General features: G+C 37.9%; 1 protein-coding gene across 1 annotated transcript in view; it reads left to right on the top strand.

Annotated features, from left to right (window-relative positions):
- AFF2 (ALF transcription elongation factor 2) overlaps positions 1 to 18,601 on the top strand; it is a 658,737-nt gene that overhangs the window by 443,124 nt on the left and 197,012 nt on the right. Inside the window, exons 5-7 of the mRNA XM_020285044.2 lie at positions 4,976 to 5,062; positions 10,118 to 10,154; positions 10,422 to 10,455. Coding sequence (XP_020140633.1) covers positions 4,976 to 5,062; positions 10,118 to 10,154; positions 10,422 to 10,455 — 158 coding nt within the window. The remainder of the gene's footprint in view (positions 1 to 4,975; positions 5,063 to 10,117; positions 10,155 to 10,421; positions 10,456 to 18,601) is intronic.

Raw genomic sequence — 18,601 nt, 5'->3', positions numbered from 1 at the left:
TCTACTTTTATTCCACTGTTATCTGAGAAGATACATGGTATGATTTCTATTTTTTTAATTTTGTAAGACTTATTTTGTGTCATAGATATGGTCAATCTTAGAGAATGTCCTGTGTGCTGAAGAGAAGAACATATATTCAGTAGATTTTGGGTAGAATGTCCTGTAAATGTCAGTCAGACCCAATTGTTCTAGAGTTTTGTTTAAGTCCATTATTTTTTATTAGTTTTCTGTTTCGAGGATCTGTCCTGTGCAGTCAGTGGGGTGTTAAAATCTCTGGTTATTAGGGAGTTGCTGCTAATCAATTTGCTTAGATCCAGTAAGGTTTGCTTTATGAATCTGGGTGCACCTAAGTTGGATGCATATATATTTAAAATTGTTATATCTTCTTGTTGAACTGTACCCTTCACCATTATATAATGTCCATCTTTGTCTTTCACTACTTTTGTTGGTTTTAAATTGAAATCATCTGAGATCAGAACTGCTACGCCAGCCTTCTTTTGGCTTCCTCTTGCTTGAAATACTGATCTCCACGCCTTTACTTTTAGTCTATATGCATCCTTGCAGGTTAGATGTGTTTCCTGAAGACAGCAGATACTTGGCTTGAATTTTCTTATCCATTCATCCAGCCTATGTCTCTTGATTGGAGAGTTTAAGCCATTCACATTTATTGAGAGAACTGATAGATGAGGCAGATTTCTGTTCATTCTCTTGGGTTGGACTTTGTTGCTTTGTTTTCTCTCTGGAGCCATTGTAATATCTGGCCTTTATCTTTAGTTTTTGGGTGTTTTTATGTTTGTGAGTATTTATTATGCTCTTGCATGTGTTACACTGTTTTGAATACTTCTTGTAGGACTGGTCTTGTCTTCGTGAGTTCCCTCAGACTTTGCTCATCTGAGAATGTCTGAATTTCTCCTTTGTATACAAAACTTAGTTTTTATGGGAACAAGATTCTAGGCTTGGCATTATTTTCTTTCAAAAGAGTGGGAATGTGGCCCCAGTCTCTCCTTGCTTGTAATGTTTCAGTTGAGAAATCTGGCATTATTTGGATCAGTTTTTTTTTTTTTGTATATAACTTGCTTCTTTCACCTTATAGCTTGTAGGAGGGTGTCTTTTGTTGATATTTTGGTCAGTCTCATGACTATGTGTTGTGGTGTTTTCCTGTTTGCATTTTATCTTCTGGGAGTCCTTTTGGCCTCTTGTATTTCTAATTCTAAGTTATTGGCCAACCTGGGAAATTTTCCTCAATTATTTCTTCAAATAGCTCATCCAACCCTTGCATTTATTCTTCCTCCTTCTCCGGAATCCAGTGGAGCCACCGGTTATTTTTCTTTGTATAATCCCACAATTCTTGTAAGCTTTGCTCATGTCTCTTCTTTTTCTGCTCTATCTCTGTGATTAACTTATTTGATTTGAATGAGTTATCTCCAATCTCTGAGATTCTTTCTTCTGTTTGTTCCACCCTATTTTTGAGGCTTTCTGGTGTGTTTTTTATTTCCCTGAATAGATTCTTTTTTTTTTTTTTTTTTTTTTTTGCCAAACACAAAGCTTTACACCTGAATAGATTCTTCGTTTCCAAGATGTCTGATTGATTTTTCTTTAATATCTCAATTTCCTTAGTGAAATTTTGTTCCAAGTCCTGAATTTTCTTTATGGTTTATTTGTGTTGGTTATCCATTTTTCTTGCATATCATTGAGCTTTCTTACAATCCTATTTTGGAATTCTTCTATCATTTTAGTGTTTTGAGTTTGGTCAGTCTCCATTTCTTGAGATCTAGTATCTCTTTGGGGGAGTGTTTTCAGCTTGATACTTCAAGGTTCCACAGTTCTTTCGCTGAGCCCTTCCCATCTGCATCAGCTGTTGTTTTTTTTTTTTTTTGTATGATGCCCAGGTGTCCTCTCTTCTGTGGTTTCTTGATATGCTACTGAGGGGAGCTCTTCCACCACACTTGGAAGTTACCCCTGATGGTAGGGATTACTTGTGGATTCTATTGTGGCCACTTGTGGGGGATGTGTTCCTTGATCATGGCCCTGACTGTTGGCCACTGACTGGGGGAGGACATCCAGCCCCAGCGTTTTGATCAACTGGGTGACTTAAACTGTTCTGGGAAGCAAGGTCATTTATACTGCCCAATTTCAAACTGTACACAGGCCCAGAGGATTCTCCCTAGATCTGGGGGAGAGTGGCTTTTCTTGTCTCACCCTGCCTCCAGGGTTGGAGCCTATCACTTTTGGTATGAGAGATGCAGGCTAGGGGGAGGAGGTAGCTCCCCAGTCTATCAGGCACCCCAGTGCCCCAGTGGCTGTAACTCTGCTTGACATTAGTCTTCTCAGTAGTCAGGCCTGGCCAGCCAATGGCAGATTGTATAGTGGAGGATTTGTCAGGAGAGTCCCCTAGGCTGAGGGAGGGGATCTGCCTGCCTCACCATATCACACCACGGCAGTTGGGCTGTGGACCCCCTCAATGGCAACTGATTGCCCACTCGAAGGGTACCAGCACTGGGGGCAACTGTTTAGTAGGTTGCAGGTGCCAGGTTGGGAGTCTGGGTCATCAGGACACCCCGTTGCCTCCTCTATGCTGCCTTCCTGCCTACTCATGCCTGTTTAGCCATAGTTCTTGCTCTTACTGACCCACCCTGTACAGCCTTGTTTGCCCAGGACAGTTCCAGCTTAGAGTCCCCGATTTAGTGAACAGGTCTGTAGGTCTGGTCCCGCTCGTTACCAGAGGCAAGATGTCTAACTGCCTCCCCTATTAGCTCAGTTCGGTTTAGTCTCCTCTTGGAGCCATCCTAGCACAGGGCTCCGGGGAGTTCATGGTGCTTTCCACTAATGACCGTACTCTCCAGCACCCTCTTCTCCTGCTCTGATTTTGCACCAATTTCAGGCAGATCCCTGGCTGGGTGGGTGTGGAGGTCAATGGGGAAGCAAGGAGTTCTCCTGTGGGTCTGATCTCATTTCACCCCCTGGCCCAGCGGGCTAGTGCCCTACCACATTCTATGCCTTGTTGTTTGTTTTGTACTCTCCAGAAAATGTGATCTTATCTCCCAATAACCTTGTTTTTTTTTTCCTTTTTTGAGAGTCCTGTGCTGAACCTCTGTGGATTCTCGATGCTGTCCTTGTAGGGGGGAGACCCACTCACGTGTAGGAGACCAAGATCTGTGTCTCCATCTCTGGGAGCAGGAATTGGGGGGTTACCCTTACCCCGCCATTTTTTCTCTTGGAATCTATATTTTAAATGGTCTATTTTGGACACCAGTCTTAATCATAAAAAAAATCTAAAATTTAAAAGAGATCATTGAGTGTTTTAAAAGCATACAGTAATTAGAATTTGGTTTTAAACTGTTCTCACGTACAGTTACTTTAGGGCCAGTTTTGATGAGTACAAAGGTAGAATTTGTCATGAATGATATCAACTGGATACAAATGCACAACTCAGAAACACTTGTAAATAGTCTATCTCTTAAGTAGGTTTAAGCATCTCCTCTAAATTGCATATGCATTTTTAATGTACTTACCTAGTGCTTTTTAAATACTGCTAGGTAAAATTCAATCTGTGTCAGCACTTGTCTGAATAATACTTACAAATTCTGCTTCAGCAGTGCCACTGTGACTGAATCCCTGAAGTATCTCCTTGCATTACAGCTCTTCATACATCAAAGATTCTTTTTCAACTGGGTAATTATAGACAGAAAAAAAAAACATGCTTTAGTGCTACCTGAGAGTTCTTATTAATATTACCTTTGAAATGACTAATTACGTTGCCCATAAAGACTGGAAAAAAAGTATTCTGTAAGTTACTTGTTAAAAATGACTCTCATAAACTTTGATCTTGAGAACCCTCCCCAAAGCCCTCCTTTATTTCTATCATTATATTAATATTTTTTATGTTTAATGTTTATATATGAAGATGTTTGAGGAATTCAGCACATGCTGACTCCCTTCTGCTTGGCAAAATTTGTCATCTTTCTGTTGCTGGGATTTTGAGCATGTGATTTAATTATTCTTGCTCTTAGGGCATAGTATGTTGGCCACATTCCCTAAAAGTCAAGCAAGATTTAAACAGCACCTCTTTTCAAGCTGAGTATTTGAAAGAGCTGAGAAGTTGCCCCTGCTGATAACAGAAGGTGGGAGCCTGAGGGGCTTTTCTTGTTTTGAGAGTTCAACTCACAAATACATTCTGTGCATGGCTGTGTAGAACCAAGTTACGAATCACATAGTAGCCTTCTCTATGAATGAGAAAGAATTCTCAGCTGTCTCATCTTTGTGTGGAAAAATCAGCAGCATGTGCATGATGGGCAGCATGTGTCACTAACTGTTGGCTGCATCAAGAGAAGATGAGTATGAGGAGGCGGTGACAGTGCTGCCCTCCCTTGAGCTCACAGATCACACCTGGAATGGGATATTATGAGTTAGAAGACCTGCAGACAATCTAGAGTTCCTCCTGGCAGCACCTAACAGAGTTCTGACAGAGTGCAGAACTTGAGCATTGGAAGAAAAGTTGAAGGTTCCAAATGAGTGAACAAGCTGATGTCTCAGCCTGGGAGAAGAGATAGGATAGGAGATAGGATTGCTGTCTCCCAACAGGTGAAGGCTTGTCACGTGAAAGAAGGAGATGCTTTCTGTACATCTTGAAAGAATGATCTATAGGTAGAAGTTTCTAGGAGACAGATTTTTAACTCACAAAAAGGAAGAATAGTCTGATCAGGCTATCTCAACATGGAACAGGCTACTTCAAAAAGTAATGAGCTCCTTGTCACTGGCAATGTGTAAGCAGATGCTGGATGGTCCTTTGCATTATAAATAGGCTTCAAGCAGCAGTTTGAGGCAGGGGATTGGACCAAATAGTTTTAAGTTCCTATAAAAAATGAGGCCAATTAAGTCAGCAAGTATTTATAAAGGATCTATTATATTTAGTGCCAAGACAGGGTTTGATTTTCTAAATGCCCGGAAATAAAGTTGCTTTGTTTTTCCTCATCAGGAGATGACCCATTCCTGGCCTACTCCTCTCACTGCCATGCATACTCCTGGAAACTTTGAGCAGAACACATTTTCCATCCCAGGACAGGTCAGTCATCTTCCTTCCTCCATTTTTCTTCATCTTATTTTAATTATACCAATCTTTTGATTGGATTCTTAATGATAAAAATGGCCTTGGTTGTCTAGTGCCATAAAATCTAGACTCTCTTGCCCCTCAGGGTGGTAACGTCCACATAATTTCTGTTGAAAAAGAGTCTTTAAGACAATATTCACACAGGTACTGACATGTGTATCTTACCACCTATAGCATCACCACTGTCCAAGTAATTGTGCCCACAGTGGATGAATCAGGGAATGAGGATCTCATCCTTTAAGAAACACCAAATAGATGATTGAACCACAACATCATCCAGGTTTTTAAATTTAAAAACCTATAATCCACTCTAATGGACCAATTTTCATTTTGTATGTCACCTTCTAGTCCTTGCTCATAAGCAGACAGATCTTTACAAACCAATGTATCACTTTGATCTAGTATTTTCTTCCATAGTTCTATTGTTAACCACTCAATATAATTTTTATCATCTGCTCTTACTAAGAAATTTTTTTATAACCATCAGTTTTAAAAATGTCTAGACACAGCTATTCTAACATGCTTTAAAAGAAAAATAAATAATGTTTTCCTTCCTTCCTTGCATCCATCCATTTATTTAGAAACCATTTACTGAGGGCATACAATGGACTTAAAGTTAGGGATGAAGAAACCCTCTAAACAGGTAGGTCGGCTGTTCTTCATCCCTAACTTCATAGAGAATACCAAGGTCAGAGAAGTATCCAACACTCTCATAGGGAATTGAGGAAGTGCTCACAAACAAAGTGGCAACATTTAAAGGATGATTAGGACTCTGATGGGTGGAGAAGGACTCAAGAGAAGAACACTCCGTACATAAGACCAGCATAAGCAAAGTCAAGAAGAGAAGAGGGATCATGATGTGAGCCGTACTTCTGTGAGGACTCAAGTGGCTAGATCAGAGTTTGGGTATTGAAGAGTGAAGAGAAATGAACTCCAGACAAGTAGATGCATCTCTTTGAAAAGCCATGGATGCCACCCCAATGAGTTTGGACTTTATTTATAAAAGGGGAAACATACAATCAAATCTTTTAGCTTTTAGGGTCATGATTTTGGCAATAACACTGGTCCAAACTATGTTCAATTATACCTTTTCACCTTTGAAAGGGGTTGGAATTATGTGATCAGTCCCTGTATGGGTGTGTGTTATTCCTTCCTGCATTCCCACCCTCCCTCTTAAGGCTGCCATGGATTTGGTATCCTTCTCCCTAGCATGTTCAGCAAAGGGAGTGATCCATCCATTTCAGGTATTGAATCTAACACTTGTACAGTAATTGCAATGTTTTTGTCTGGGTTCCCCAATTTTAGAGATAATTGGTGCAAGTCATAATTTTGACATTTACAAGTGTGTACAATACAACTGATTGTTTAAACAGGCTTTTGTAGTAAGTGTACAATTTGTAATCAGGCACAGTTGGCATTTTCTGCCAATTATCAGTGCTGCCATCAACCCCTTGGTAAAGGTAGAAGCAAGTAGAGTAAAATGGTGAAATCAGGATAGTTACATACTCACTCTTTTATTTCATTTGATTCCTGCCAAAATGTTGGTTTAAAATAAAAGTACATTTTAAATAACAAAAGCAACATCAACAACACTTGTAATAGTACTATATGCCTTTCCTCATTCTAAACACTAAATATAGTGTAAATAACTCAATCTTCACTGCAACCCAAAACAATGGGTAATTTTACAATCACTAATTTACAGAAAAGGAAACTGAGGCACATAATAGTTCAGTAATGTGATCTGGATCACCCAGTTAGTAAATGAGGGAACCAGTATTTCAGTCCAGGTGTTCTGGAGCCAGGAGTCATACTATCCCTCAGAATGTGTTTATCACACAGACTTACAGATGCGCCAGTTCAAATTGCATCTGCCAAAATGTGGCGATCCTCAGTAAAGGCATGTAACGTGGGTGATTCTCCTTTCCTCAGTGCTTCCACCAGATCTTAGTGACAGTATCCTCTCAGAAAGCATCAGTTGCTTACATCAGTGACAGAGCTTGCCCAGTAAAGAGTGCTGTCTTAAGAGCTGCAATCCTAGCTGCTTTTAATCCCTGCTCTGTATTTATTAGCATTTTAGTCCTGTTTAAGTTCCCCTGAGCCTCAGTTTCCCCATCTATACTGTATGCGTGTGTGTGTATAGCATAAAATTCCAATGGATTTTTCCAGGTCAAATAGTCTATGATTCTGTACATTTATAGAAACAAATATAGTTGACAAATTCTTAACTTACTTAAATTTGCTTATCAATCCCAAATTGGAAATGCCATGTTTTTTCATAGCGAATGGAAAACCTCACAAAGAAGAGAGTCAGTATGTGCTAAGCATAATTGAGGGAGTAATAATGTGCTCAGGGGAAGTTTAGTAAAGGCTTCCTGGAGGTAAACATCGTCTAGAACAGAGATTAGAAAACTAAAGCCCATAGATTTTTACATTTTGAAATGTTTAACCTTTACAAAAGAAAAATACCATAATATGAATATGAATAATATGAACATGAGTGTGGAATTCAAATTTCAGTGTCTATAAATCAAGCTTTCTTGGAACCCAGCCACCACCCATTCATTTAGGTATTGTCCATGACTGTTTTCACACTACAATGGCAGAGTCAATTATGACAGAGACACTACTTCTTCGAATGCCCAAAGCATCTACTATCTGGCCCTTTGCAGGAAAAGTTAGCCAACCCATATTCTAGGATCTAGATCCTACAGGAGCACTTGATTGTAGGATTATTGTCAAAGCTGTTATTTAAAAGAGCCTCAGATAAGTTTGTGAAAACATTTTGGTATCATTTTTATTCTACTGCTAAAATTATATATATATAAAACGTGTCTATGAAAAAAGTGCAAAGATCAAAGTCAGACATTTAAAAATGTTTGTATTCTGGGCATTAACAATTACTGCATGAACAATGCAGAATTTTTCTAAGACTAAGCTATTTCCAATGGGGTTAGGTATGTATGGGAAGTAACTTTGGTGATATATAAAAGTGTTTCATTTGTTTGGATTTCTGGTTTCAAAAATGTTTTATTCAGATTACACTAAATACTTTATCAAGAATACATAATGTCAGTTACTCAAATTCAATGAATAACATAATATTCCAGTTTGCTTCATGCATCACTGCCCTGTTGCCCTGGAACAACTAACTGATTGATTAGGTCTAAAGTCCAAAATACTAGGATGAAGGTTAAAAACTTAGGTTTATAGGACCAGTACAAAGATTGACTGTGTGTTTCACTCTCTGATTAGATATTTAGTTGGATTGACTTTGGAACTTGTCATTTAATTTCCTGAAGGTATGCAAGGCCAAATGCACCCTGTACATTTGTAATAAAATCACTTAAAAGTAACAGATGGAAATAGTGGTATATAGTTACATAGATACAAATGATTAACAACAAATTTATTTGGCACTCTGGGAGATTAGATATTCTGGATAATTTAAATTCTTGAATAGCTGAAGGTTATCATTCCATGTGAACCATATAATAGAAATTATTTTGAAATGTAATTATTATTTTTCTGACTTCTTTTAAAGATTATACTGAACATGATTTAGGCTTTCTTGATAACATGCTATTATGAGCATCGATTATTATACTTTACTGTAATATTATACTATGCTGCACTTGTGCATTTGGAGCCTATTAAAACAGGTAGGAATGCTTGCCTCTGTGGTAAATGACCATAGAGTCTTATGCTTTTTTAATTTCTGACTTTGCTGTGTCATTTTCTGTGGATTCCCGTGCTGTTGGTTTTCACATGTCAATGTTCCATGTGTCTGCGCCTCTAGAAGTCCTTCCCCTTCTTTGCCATCTGTGGCATCTCACTAAGGGGTGAGAATCAAATATTAAAGTTTTTTAGAGTTCTTTGTCCAAAGTCAGTTCTCTCTCAGGGAGGGTACAGAAGCCTTTGAGCAGCAAACCACGTGGGCTTTGTGACAGCTCTTTAGCTAGGAGGACTTTTCTGCCTCTCATTGGACTTGTGGTAGTCTTCTAGAGTGGTGATCTTGCCAGAAGACAATTCTCTTGGGCAAAAGAATCATGCTAAATAGATTGGAAAGTTCACTTTCGATTAAAGCACAGTGTTATAGTCATTGTTTACTTTTTTGAAAGATAAATTATGCTATGATCCTGGCTTTGCTGTATAGGGTGGCAAGATTAGGCTTAATAAAGAAATTGCTTGTAGCAGTGATTGATATAACTAATTCTTGTATTGACTTGAATTCATGGTCTCCAGTTTTGGAACCTTTGCTTAGCAGTATGCACTAAGTCTCTCTTCCATCCACAAGGTGCCATGTGTGCCCTGAACATCACTGTAATGCTTCTGCCAGCAAGTTTTGTCAGCATCCACAGGTGTGCCACACTCCCAGCAAGCCCAGTGTGTGCAAATATGGATTTCTTGACACAGTGAATGAATTGTATGTAGGGTGACTTTCAAATCAAATTTAAATTCCTTTAAATAATGTATTCCACTAATATTTCACATTGCTTCCTGTACTTCCCCAGACTTATAATGAAGTTTTAAGAATACTTCTTTTTTACAAAATGAGGTGCATCTATTGCACATATGTTATAGTTAAGGTAGAAAGTTAGAGCTCTTTCTATGAAAGTGAAAAACTGAGCAAATCTATTAATTATGGTCCTATTTACACTTTTACAAAAAAATTATCATTTGTTTGTTCAAACCAAGTCCCCTTTACTTCCTTAGAGGCATCATTGCCTAGCTAAGTGAGAAATTGTACACTCAAATTTCACACATATGGATCATTTGTTCCCATGTTGCACACATATCCAAACAGACACCAGTGTTACTTATAATTCTGATAAAATGGCAGTTATGATCATGTTGCAGCAGGTTTGGTTAACAAATGTGTATCCTTCAAATAGAGAAAAGCCTATATTTGCAAACAGTTAAGTTATGTCTTTAGCAATAACAGATATACTTCTTGCTCCCCTTGTAACATTTAACTAATGATTGTATTATATGTGTTCTTTCTGATAGGAATCACAACATCTGACTCCAGGATTCACCTTACAAAGTAAGTGTTTTTGAAAAATCCTCTTTAATGCAAATATCCATGTCCTCGTTTCCTCGTTCCTATCTAAAATCATTAAGCCATGGAAAAATAATAACAAAAAGTTATTTTGTAATACATTGAGTTGATTCCTTTTTATCTATTATTTATGACAGGAAGGTGTGAAACTGTATAACTGAGAGGGTTACATGTTTGGAGACAAATTGAATTCTGAATAATCATTTGTCAGTATAAACATGAACAGTAATTATCTGTGTCCTTTCTTTTCAGAGTGGAATGATCCAACCAGCAGAGCTTCTACAAAGTAAGTATCATTCAAATCCTGAGTACTTGGGTCTCCAGACCAGGCCTCTTCATGGGTATTTAGCAAGGAAACAGTGCTTCAATACTGAGCTAATCTTGTTCTCTCTCCTGTTCCCTGAAACTGTGAACCTTGCCTCATAGTAATATGTAGTTAGGTTAGTGGGGGAAATCATATTTCCCATTGTTTTAGTCTGTTCAGGCTACCATAACAAAATATTATAAACTGGGTGGCTTACAAACAACAGAAATTTATTTCTCACAGTTCTTGAGTCTGGGAAGTTCAAGTATCAAGGTACTAACCAAAACGTTATCTCATGAGAGCCCATTTTCTCATAGAAAGCTGTCTTCTAACCCTAATCCCACAAGTCGGAAGGGTTAGGGGTCTCTCTCAGGCCTCCTCTTATAAGGGCATTAATCTCATTCATGAGGGCTTAACTCTCATGAAATAATCACCTCCAAAAGTCCCTGGATCCTATAATATTATCACCTTGGGGGGGAGGATTTAAACATATACATTTTAGGGGGGATACAAACATTAAGACCTTGGCATTCATGATAAGCAAGTAATATTAAAAATGAATTAGATCACCATTAGGCTCTCTAATGATATATAGACACAGGCTGGGTCAATATCTGGGATATGAAAACAACTGTGATTTCAGTGGAAAAGAATATCTAGATGCCTTGTTTCTCATATTGTGACTAGTTGTTTGAGCACTATGTAACTTCAGCTAAAGGCACCATCATATATAATATTCAGCTACTGCTAAAGGATGTACAAGGGATGTCCCTAGGATGTACAAGGGACACATCTAAGCAGCCATGATCAGACATGAGATGTTGAGTGGATTGCTATGGACAGTTAGCCCAAGACCTTACTATTTGCAGGTCACCTGGCATCTGTATATTAAAGACAAACAAGGGCATCCAGGAGGAGATAGAGTAAGAGATTACATGATGCTAGGATGAAGTTCACAAGCCAGGACCCTGCAATTCACTCAGCACCATCTTCATTTTTTATTAATGTTAACTGAAGGAGGGGTTTGGAGAAACCAATTTCCTCAGATTAACTGATGTAGATTTTTTAATATCCATTTGTCCAAGAGAGTATCAAGGGAGTATTTATATTGCAACTTCTTTCATTCCTAATAATATAAAATGGAAGTCAACTTTTCTGTGTAATAGGCACATATTTGAAATATTTCAAATGAAATGATTTATGGCATTCAAGTGGCCTAACGACACACTTGAAGTAAATTGCTCACCTTTTGGAAGATCATACATAATTGCATAAAATGACTGGGAATGACTCCCAAATAGACTGAGACTTTGAGAAAGTCAATGGCATTTCCACTTTCTTGGTGCAGTGCAGTAGCAAAGCCCCAAATATGTGACCCCATCATCAGTCTTTTTGTTTGGTTTTCTGTCCTGTGCCTTCTAATTCATAGTTCAATTTCAACAACCAAGAATCCTTAATTTTAAGAAGAAAAAACAAGAGAGGTGGTTAACAAAACCATAACCCTGATTTAAGGACCAAATGATATGGAAATACAAAAATCAAAATCATCTTTGATATTGTATATTTCAGCTATTCCATTAATCATATTTTGAATTTTCCTTCTTCTTGTTTGTTATCCTAGTAAACAATAGATATTATCTTTCCTGCCTGCACTCCTACTTCACCTCACCCCCATTAAAAAGTCAATAAGATACCTACACACACATACACACACACACACACACACACTCACACTTACATGAGGATTTAGGAAATCAATGTAGGTTTCCAAATATGAAAAAATATAAAAATATATATTCTTTTGTAAAATGATCTTACTTCTAAAGCAAGAGTATTAGGCTCCCACTGTGAAATACTCTGCTTTCATATATACCATAGAATGCAGTGTTTCGGTAGTTTGTTACTAACAAAAATAAACTCGTCAATTGTGGTTTATAGTTAGAGGCTGCATTTCCAAAAAACAGCACTTCATAGCATGATGGTATATAGTGTAGTTAATAAGGCTAAAATTCTCTATAGGAAACATTGCCAAAACAAGAAGACACTGAATCCATTTTATAAATGAACTGCTCTCTTTTTGTCTGCTTGATCTGAAGTCCAAGCACTGCCCATCAGATTTCAGCTAGAATAAGTTCCCTTCTTGTGATAGGGTATGGGCTTAACACAGGACAAATCAGAATTATAATAAAGTTATTTTTACTTTTAGTTTCTAAATTATCAGCTTAGCCTTTACTAATATTATCCCATATTTTACTACAGTGTGCTTTTTAAGCCACCTTCTAGGATTTTCCACTTGGCAGGATAATTTCCTAGGTGATTAAAAAATTATAGGTGTAGACAGACTGCTGATGCCTGGACTTTGGTTGAAGAAAGCCATGCTGCAGAAAAGACACCTACCCAAGGTCAGCAGATGTCCTGGGCATATTCCTGCCACTTAGTGCAGTAGAAAGAGATTGCGCTTAGTGCAGTAGAAAGAGATTGCATTCTTATAAAACAGAATCCCTTAATTACTGGGACACTTTATTAGTTTTCTTCATCTTGGATAAAATAAAGATCTTCCATCTGAGTATGGATGGTTTATAAGGATTCTGTGCATGGACACCAAAAACACTGGCCCCAGTGTGCTTGAAGGTAGGCTTGGAACTAGCCAGGCTCTCTCTTTCTTCTTCTTCTTCTTTTTTTTTTTTTTAAATGGCTTCTTTTATTGAACATTTATTGACTTCTTTTTTTTCTCCTTTTATTTTATCATATTATGGAGGTACAAATATTTTTAGGGTTACATATATTGCCCCTGCTCCCCCTCCTCCCAACGTGCCAGAGATTCAAGCATGTCCAATCCCCAGGTGGTGTGCACCGCACACATTATGTAAGTATACAACCTTCTCCTCCTACCCAATCCTGCCTGCCCACAACCCAATAAAAAGTTGTTTTTTGTTGTTTTTTTTTTTTTTTACATTTTGGTTACATTGTTTATCTTTGCCTCTCCCTAAGAAGGGTTAGAGTTATGCCTTTCTCCTCCAAAATGCTCGCCACATCCCTAAGATTGGGTCCACCCCCGGCCCCTGAATCCCTGGTGAACATTACCACTATTTGAGAACCATAATTTTAATCAGTCAGTACCAATTTGATGGTGAGTAGATGTGGGGCCTATTTTCCTGGTCTTGTGTTGCCTCACTTTGGATAATGGGCTTAAGCTTAATCCAGGATAGTATAAACGGTGCTAGCTCACTGTCATTTCTTAGAATTGAGTAATATTCCATTGTGAGCATATACCACATTTTAATTATCCACTCATGAATTGATGGGCACTTGGGTTGTTTCCATGACTGTGCAATAGTGAATTGTGCTGCCATAAACATTCGGGTGCAGATGTCTTTATAATAGAATGTCTTATGTTCTTTTGGGTAGATGCCCAACAATGCTATTGCTGGGTCGAATGGTTTCTATTTCTAGCTGTTTGAGGTATCTCCAAATTCTTTTCCACAAATATTGTATTAATTTGCAGTCCCATCAGCAGTGTAAGAGTGTTCCTGTCTCTCCACATCCATCCTCACCAACATTTGAATGGCCTATATCAAGAAATCTCTCTTTATTCTTGATAGTTGCTGCACTCTCTGTGCTGGACCCCAGCAACATGACTGGCCTTTTGGAAGTATTTTTCAGCTCAGTGTACTCCATTCACATGCAATGCTTTTTATGGGGTGTCCATTTATAGAATAATATCCTATCTGCTTCAGCAAGAGCATTGAATTGGGGCAGTTTGGAGACCTCGATTTGAGTCTCTGCTTCATGTCAGTTGTGGTACTGGGAGGGGGGAGTACTGGCCTAGGATTCAGAAGATGTGAGTTTAAATTACAGGAGAATTTATTTTTATTTTAAAGTGTACATACAGGGCCTTTTCAGGAAAATTAAACAAATTAATGAACATATGTATATACTTACATGGGTACACACACAGACACTTATCAGAATTCAAATGCAAGCAGTTATACTCTGTAGTAATTAAATTTGACAACATAAAAGTACATTTAACTTTAATCCTTAGTAATCCCTGGAAGAGAGAAGACCCAACAATTGGTCTCTCACCCCCCAGTCTCTATGAGTCTGAGCTGTGTTGTAGTCTTGGAACAGGCCCTATCTGGCTCTTCTAAATCCAATGGAATGTGAACTTTCCCCCCAAAAGGTCTCTGTCACAAAAAAGAGGGGAAAACATGGGATTAAGAAGGTGAAATTGTATTTCTCAGGGTGGTAGAGTCGTATATTTTCACAGTAATATTAAAGGTTATTAAGTATGGAATGTCCAACTTCCTTAAGTACTAAGTTTGACAGTTAATCTCTATGACATTTCACTTTGACACTTCTTGGGTGTCTTTTGTGTTTCATTGTGAAAGTACACCTTTATTCTTTGACATGCACATTTTGGCTGGGATTATCTTTCAAAAATCTATTAGAGCAATTTTTGTGAAGCCATAGATAAGTAAAAATTCAAGTTATTTTTGTATATGAGTTCCGTCGCAGAACCAATGTAGCACAGACAGCTCAAAATATCAATGAAGTGTTTGGAAAGGGTGTGGCTAATGAATGCACAGTACATCAATGGTTTGAGAATTCCCATCTGGTGATTTTAATCTTGAAAATAAGTCATGTGTGCGACCTGAGACCAAGGTAGATAATGATGAGCTCAAAGCTGTAATGGAAGCAAATCCATCTCAACTTATGCATGAATTAGCAGCAAGGTTTGATGTTACTATTCCAAGATTATTGGACTATTTGCAACAAATGGGAAAAGTAAAGAAGCTGGATAGATGGGTACCACATGAATTAAATGAGCATCAGAAAACAAATTATGTCAAAGCTTGCCTTTCTTTGCTGTCACGACATAAAGGTGAACCATTCCTACACTGTATTGTTACATGTGATGAAAAATGGATTCTTTTTGAGAATTGCAAGCATTCAGCACAGTGGTTGGATAAAGATGAAGTGCTGAAACACAGTCCAAAACTGAATATTCATCAAAAAAATAAAAAAGCTAATGGTGTCTGTTTGGTGGTCCAGTGCTGATATTATCCACCACAGCTTCATGAAACCTGGTCAATCGACTACAGCAGATGTCTACTGCAACCAACTGAATGAAATGATAAGGATGCTTGCTATTAAGCAGCCAAGATTGAGTCAATGGAGACAGGCCAATCCTCTTGCAAGACCACATGTCACAAAAAACAACACCGCTCAAACTACAGAACCTGGATATGGAAACTCTCTGTCATCCACTGTATTCATGAGACCTTTCACCAACTGACTACCACTTCTTCCAGGCTTAGGACCAATTCTTGCAAGGAAAATATTCAATTCTCAACAAGCTGTGGAAAATACCTTTTGCAATTTCATTGCCACTTGCTCCCCAGGCTTCTTTGCTGCTGGAATAAGCAAGTTACCATTAAGATGGCAAAACTGTGTTAATAGTTTTGGCACTCATTTTGATTAATTGTACTGATTCTTATTTGAGATATAATAAACTACACTTTTGATTCAAAATCGGACGTTTCATATTTAATGATCCATATCCTGCCATTCTGTCTCTAAAAGATTGATTTACTTAAGTTACCAGATTCAGATTCTCAATGGACACACCAGACATTTTGTTACTTTGTAGTTTCCTAATAAAGGAAGAATACTGGGGGAGAAAACAGAAACCAAACCAAAGAATTTGTATTTTCTTTTTTGAGTTGAATTGCTTCATCTAGCTGATTATAATGTCTTGTCAAATACTTGTCAGTACAGTGGCCTTACAGAAATGCATGACCTTGTTGGTCTTTTGTGAGCCATCGTAGGTAGGAACTGATAAGATGTATTCAGTTGCTCTGCAAAGGATTTTCAGATAGCTTCCATGAATTTAAGAGTGTCCATCCAGTTAGTCCTTGACTTTAATTAGTCTCGTGAATACTATTGAAAGATGGCAGCTCCAAATATCAAGTTCTTTTGTTAAATTTAGTTGTTAGCATTTGGACTGTGTCCTGTTGGAAACCATCCATACCACCTTTTAACCAAGCAGCTCCTGTGTTTTAAGCTACGGTATCGAGAATGCCTGGATAGTTTCCATAAATATATATATAAATATATATTATATATATATATATTTATATATATTTATATATATATATGGCTACATCTGCCTTTATATGTATATACATGTATATATATATAAAGGCAGATGTAGCCATAATGCCATTTTTCCCTGCCATAAAACTAGTTCCCCCACTTATTGTATTAGCTACATGTTTGAAAACATCTCAGCCATAGATCCAGAGAGTAGATGAAAAAAAGACCTTACAGAAACAGGTTGGTTGCGGCCAGCCTAAGTTTACATATGGGTCGTTGGTATGGACAAATGCAACACATGGACAAATCCTTGAATGTAGCACTACTTAGGAAAGAAAGGGCATTATATCAATACTATCATAGGAATGGTACAAGTCGCAGACAATAATCATTGTGCTATTGAGCATAGGTGTCAGGCTAGGTACCCAGTGCTTATATATATACATTGCCCTATTAAGTTTGCCAGCTATTCTGGAGGTGCTCCAAATTACTCCCATTTTACAGGCGATAAAAGAAAAGCTGCAATACAGTCTCTCCCCTGAAGAGTACACAGTCCAATAGGAAGATAAACCAACCTTGCCCACTTATCTTGAATAGACATTTTGACTACAAACATACAGAAGAGCCATCACACTGCTCCTTGGCGGGAAAGTTTGAATGCAGACTGAGGGCCCTCTGGCTTCAAAGCCCCTTCTCTTCCCACTTGACTGTCCTTCCTCATGGGATTTGATGGGTTTAGGAACTTGGTATGCCAAATTTGGCCTTTTGTACCCAGACACAACCCTTTTTTTTTTTTTTTTTTTTTTTTTTTTGAGACAGCATCTCACTCTGTTGCCCGGGCTAGACTGCCGCGGCATCAGCCTAGCTCACAGCAACCTCAAATTCCCAGGCTCAAGCGATCTTCCTGCCTCAGCCTCCCAAGTAGCTGGGACTACAGGCATGCTCGGCTAATTTTTTCTATATATTTTTAGTTGTCCAGCCAATTTATTTCTATTTTTAGTAAAGATGGGGTCTCGCTCTTGCTCAGGCTGGTCTCGAACCCTTGAGCACAAACAATCCATCCGTGTCAGCCTCCCAGAGTGCTAGGATTATAGGCGTGAGCCACTGCTCCTGGCCTGGACACAACCTTTAAGAAGATTCATGGAGCTGAAGTTGGTGGGAAGTAGCCCCACAACAAATTATACCTCTCTGTTTTGGATGATACAAAACTGGATAAAAATTGCTTTATTTAACTAAGATATCATTATGTTTAAAGTTTTCTCTAACGATTATGAAGATTTCATTACCATACAGAATAGAAAGATCATGAAAATGTTTTCCAAATTGCTATAACTGATACAAGCATTACATTATTACTTAGATGAATTTCAAAAATTTTTTACTAAGAAAACCTGCTCACATTCATTACAACCCTGACCATCTTCGCAACAAAACTTTCATCATTGAAAACGTTTCCTTTGAGATTTTGGCTCGAGATTTAAGAATCACCATGCCTTATTGCAGAGCAATAACCCACTCTAACAATTTCATATATTCTTCCTCAAATAGATGTTTGGTCTCCTACTTAGATGCAATTTTGGTAGCAAAGTCACTGTGTAATGTGACAGGAAAAAAATGCCTATTATTTTCTTAATCAAATTAATTCTTAATCAGAATACACAATTTGGTACTTGGAATTTAGAAATATTGCTAATCAGTTTGAGGCTTACCAAAGCTAAACTAACTTTGCTGATAAACTGATAATATTGGTGAATTTCACTAGTTGCAGCCATTCTGTTTTTTAAATCAAGAAATATGCTAAATAGCTTGCGAAAATTTTCTCCCTTTCTGTGGATTGTCTGTTTGCTCTCTTGACAGTTTCTTTGGCTGTGCAGAAGCTTTTTAATTTGATCAGGTCCCATTTATTTATTTTTGTTGCTGCTGTGATTTCCTTTGGGGTCTTCTTCATAAATTCTTTGCCTAGACCAATGTCTATAAGAGTATTTCCAATGTTTTCCTCTAGGATTCTAATACTTTAACAACTAATGTT

Source organism: Microcebus murinus, chromosome X, assembly GCF_040939455.1.
Source record: "Microcebus murinus isolate Inina chromosome X, M.murinus_Inina_mat1.0, whole genome shotgun sequence".
Taxonomy (NCBI): domain Eukaryota; kingdom Metazoa; phylum Chordata; class Mammalia; order Primates; family Cheirogaleidae; genus Microcebus; species Microcebus murinus.
Note: the sequence above shows the minus strand (reverse complement) of the source record. Positions and strands in the feature narration are given on the sequence as shown.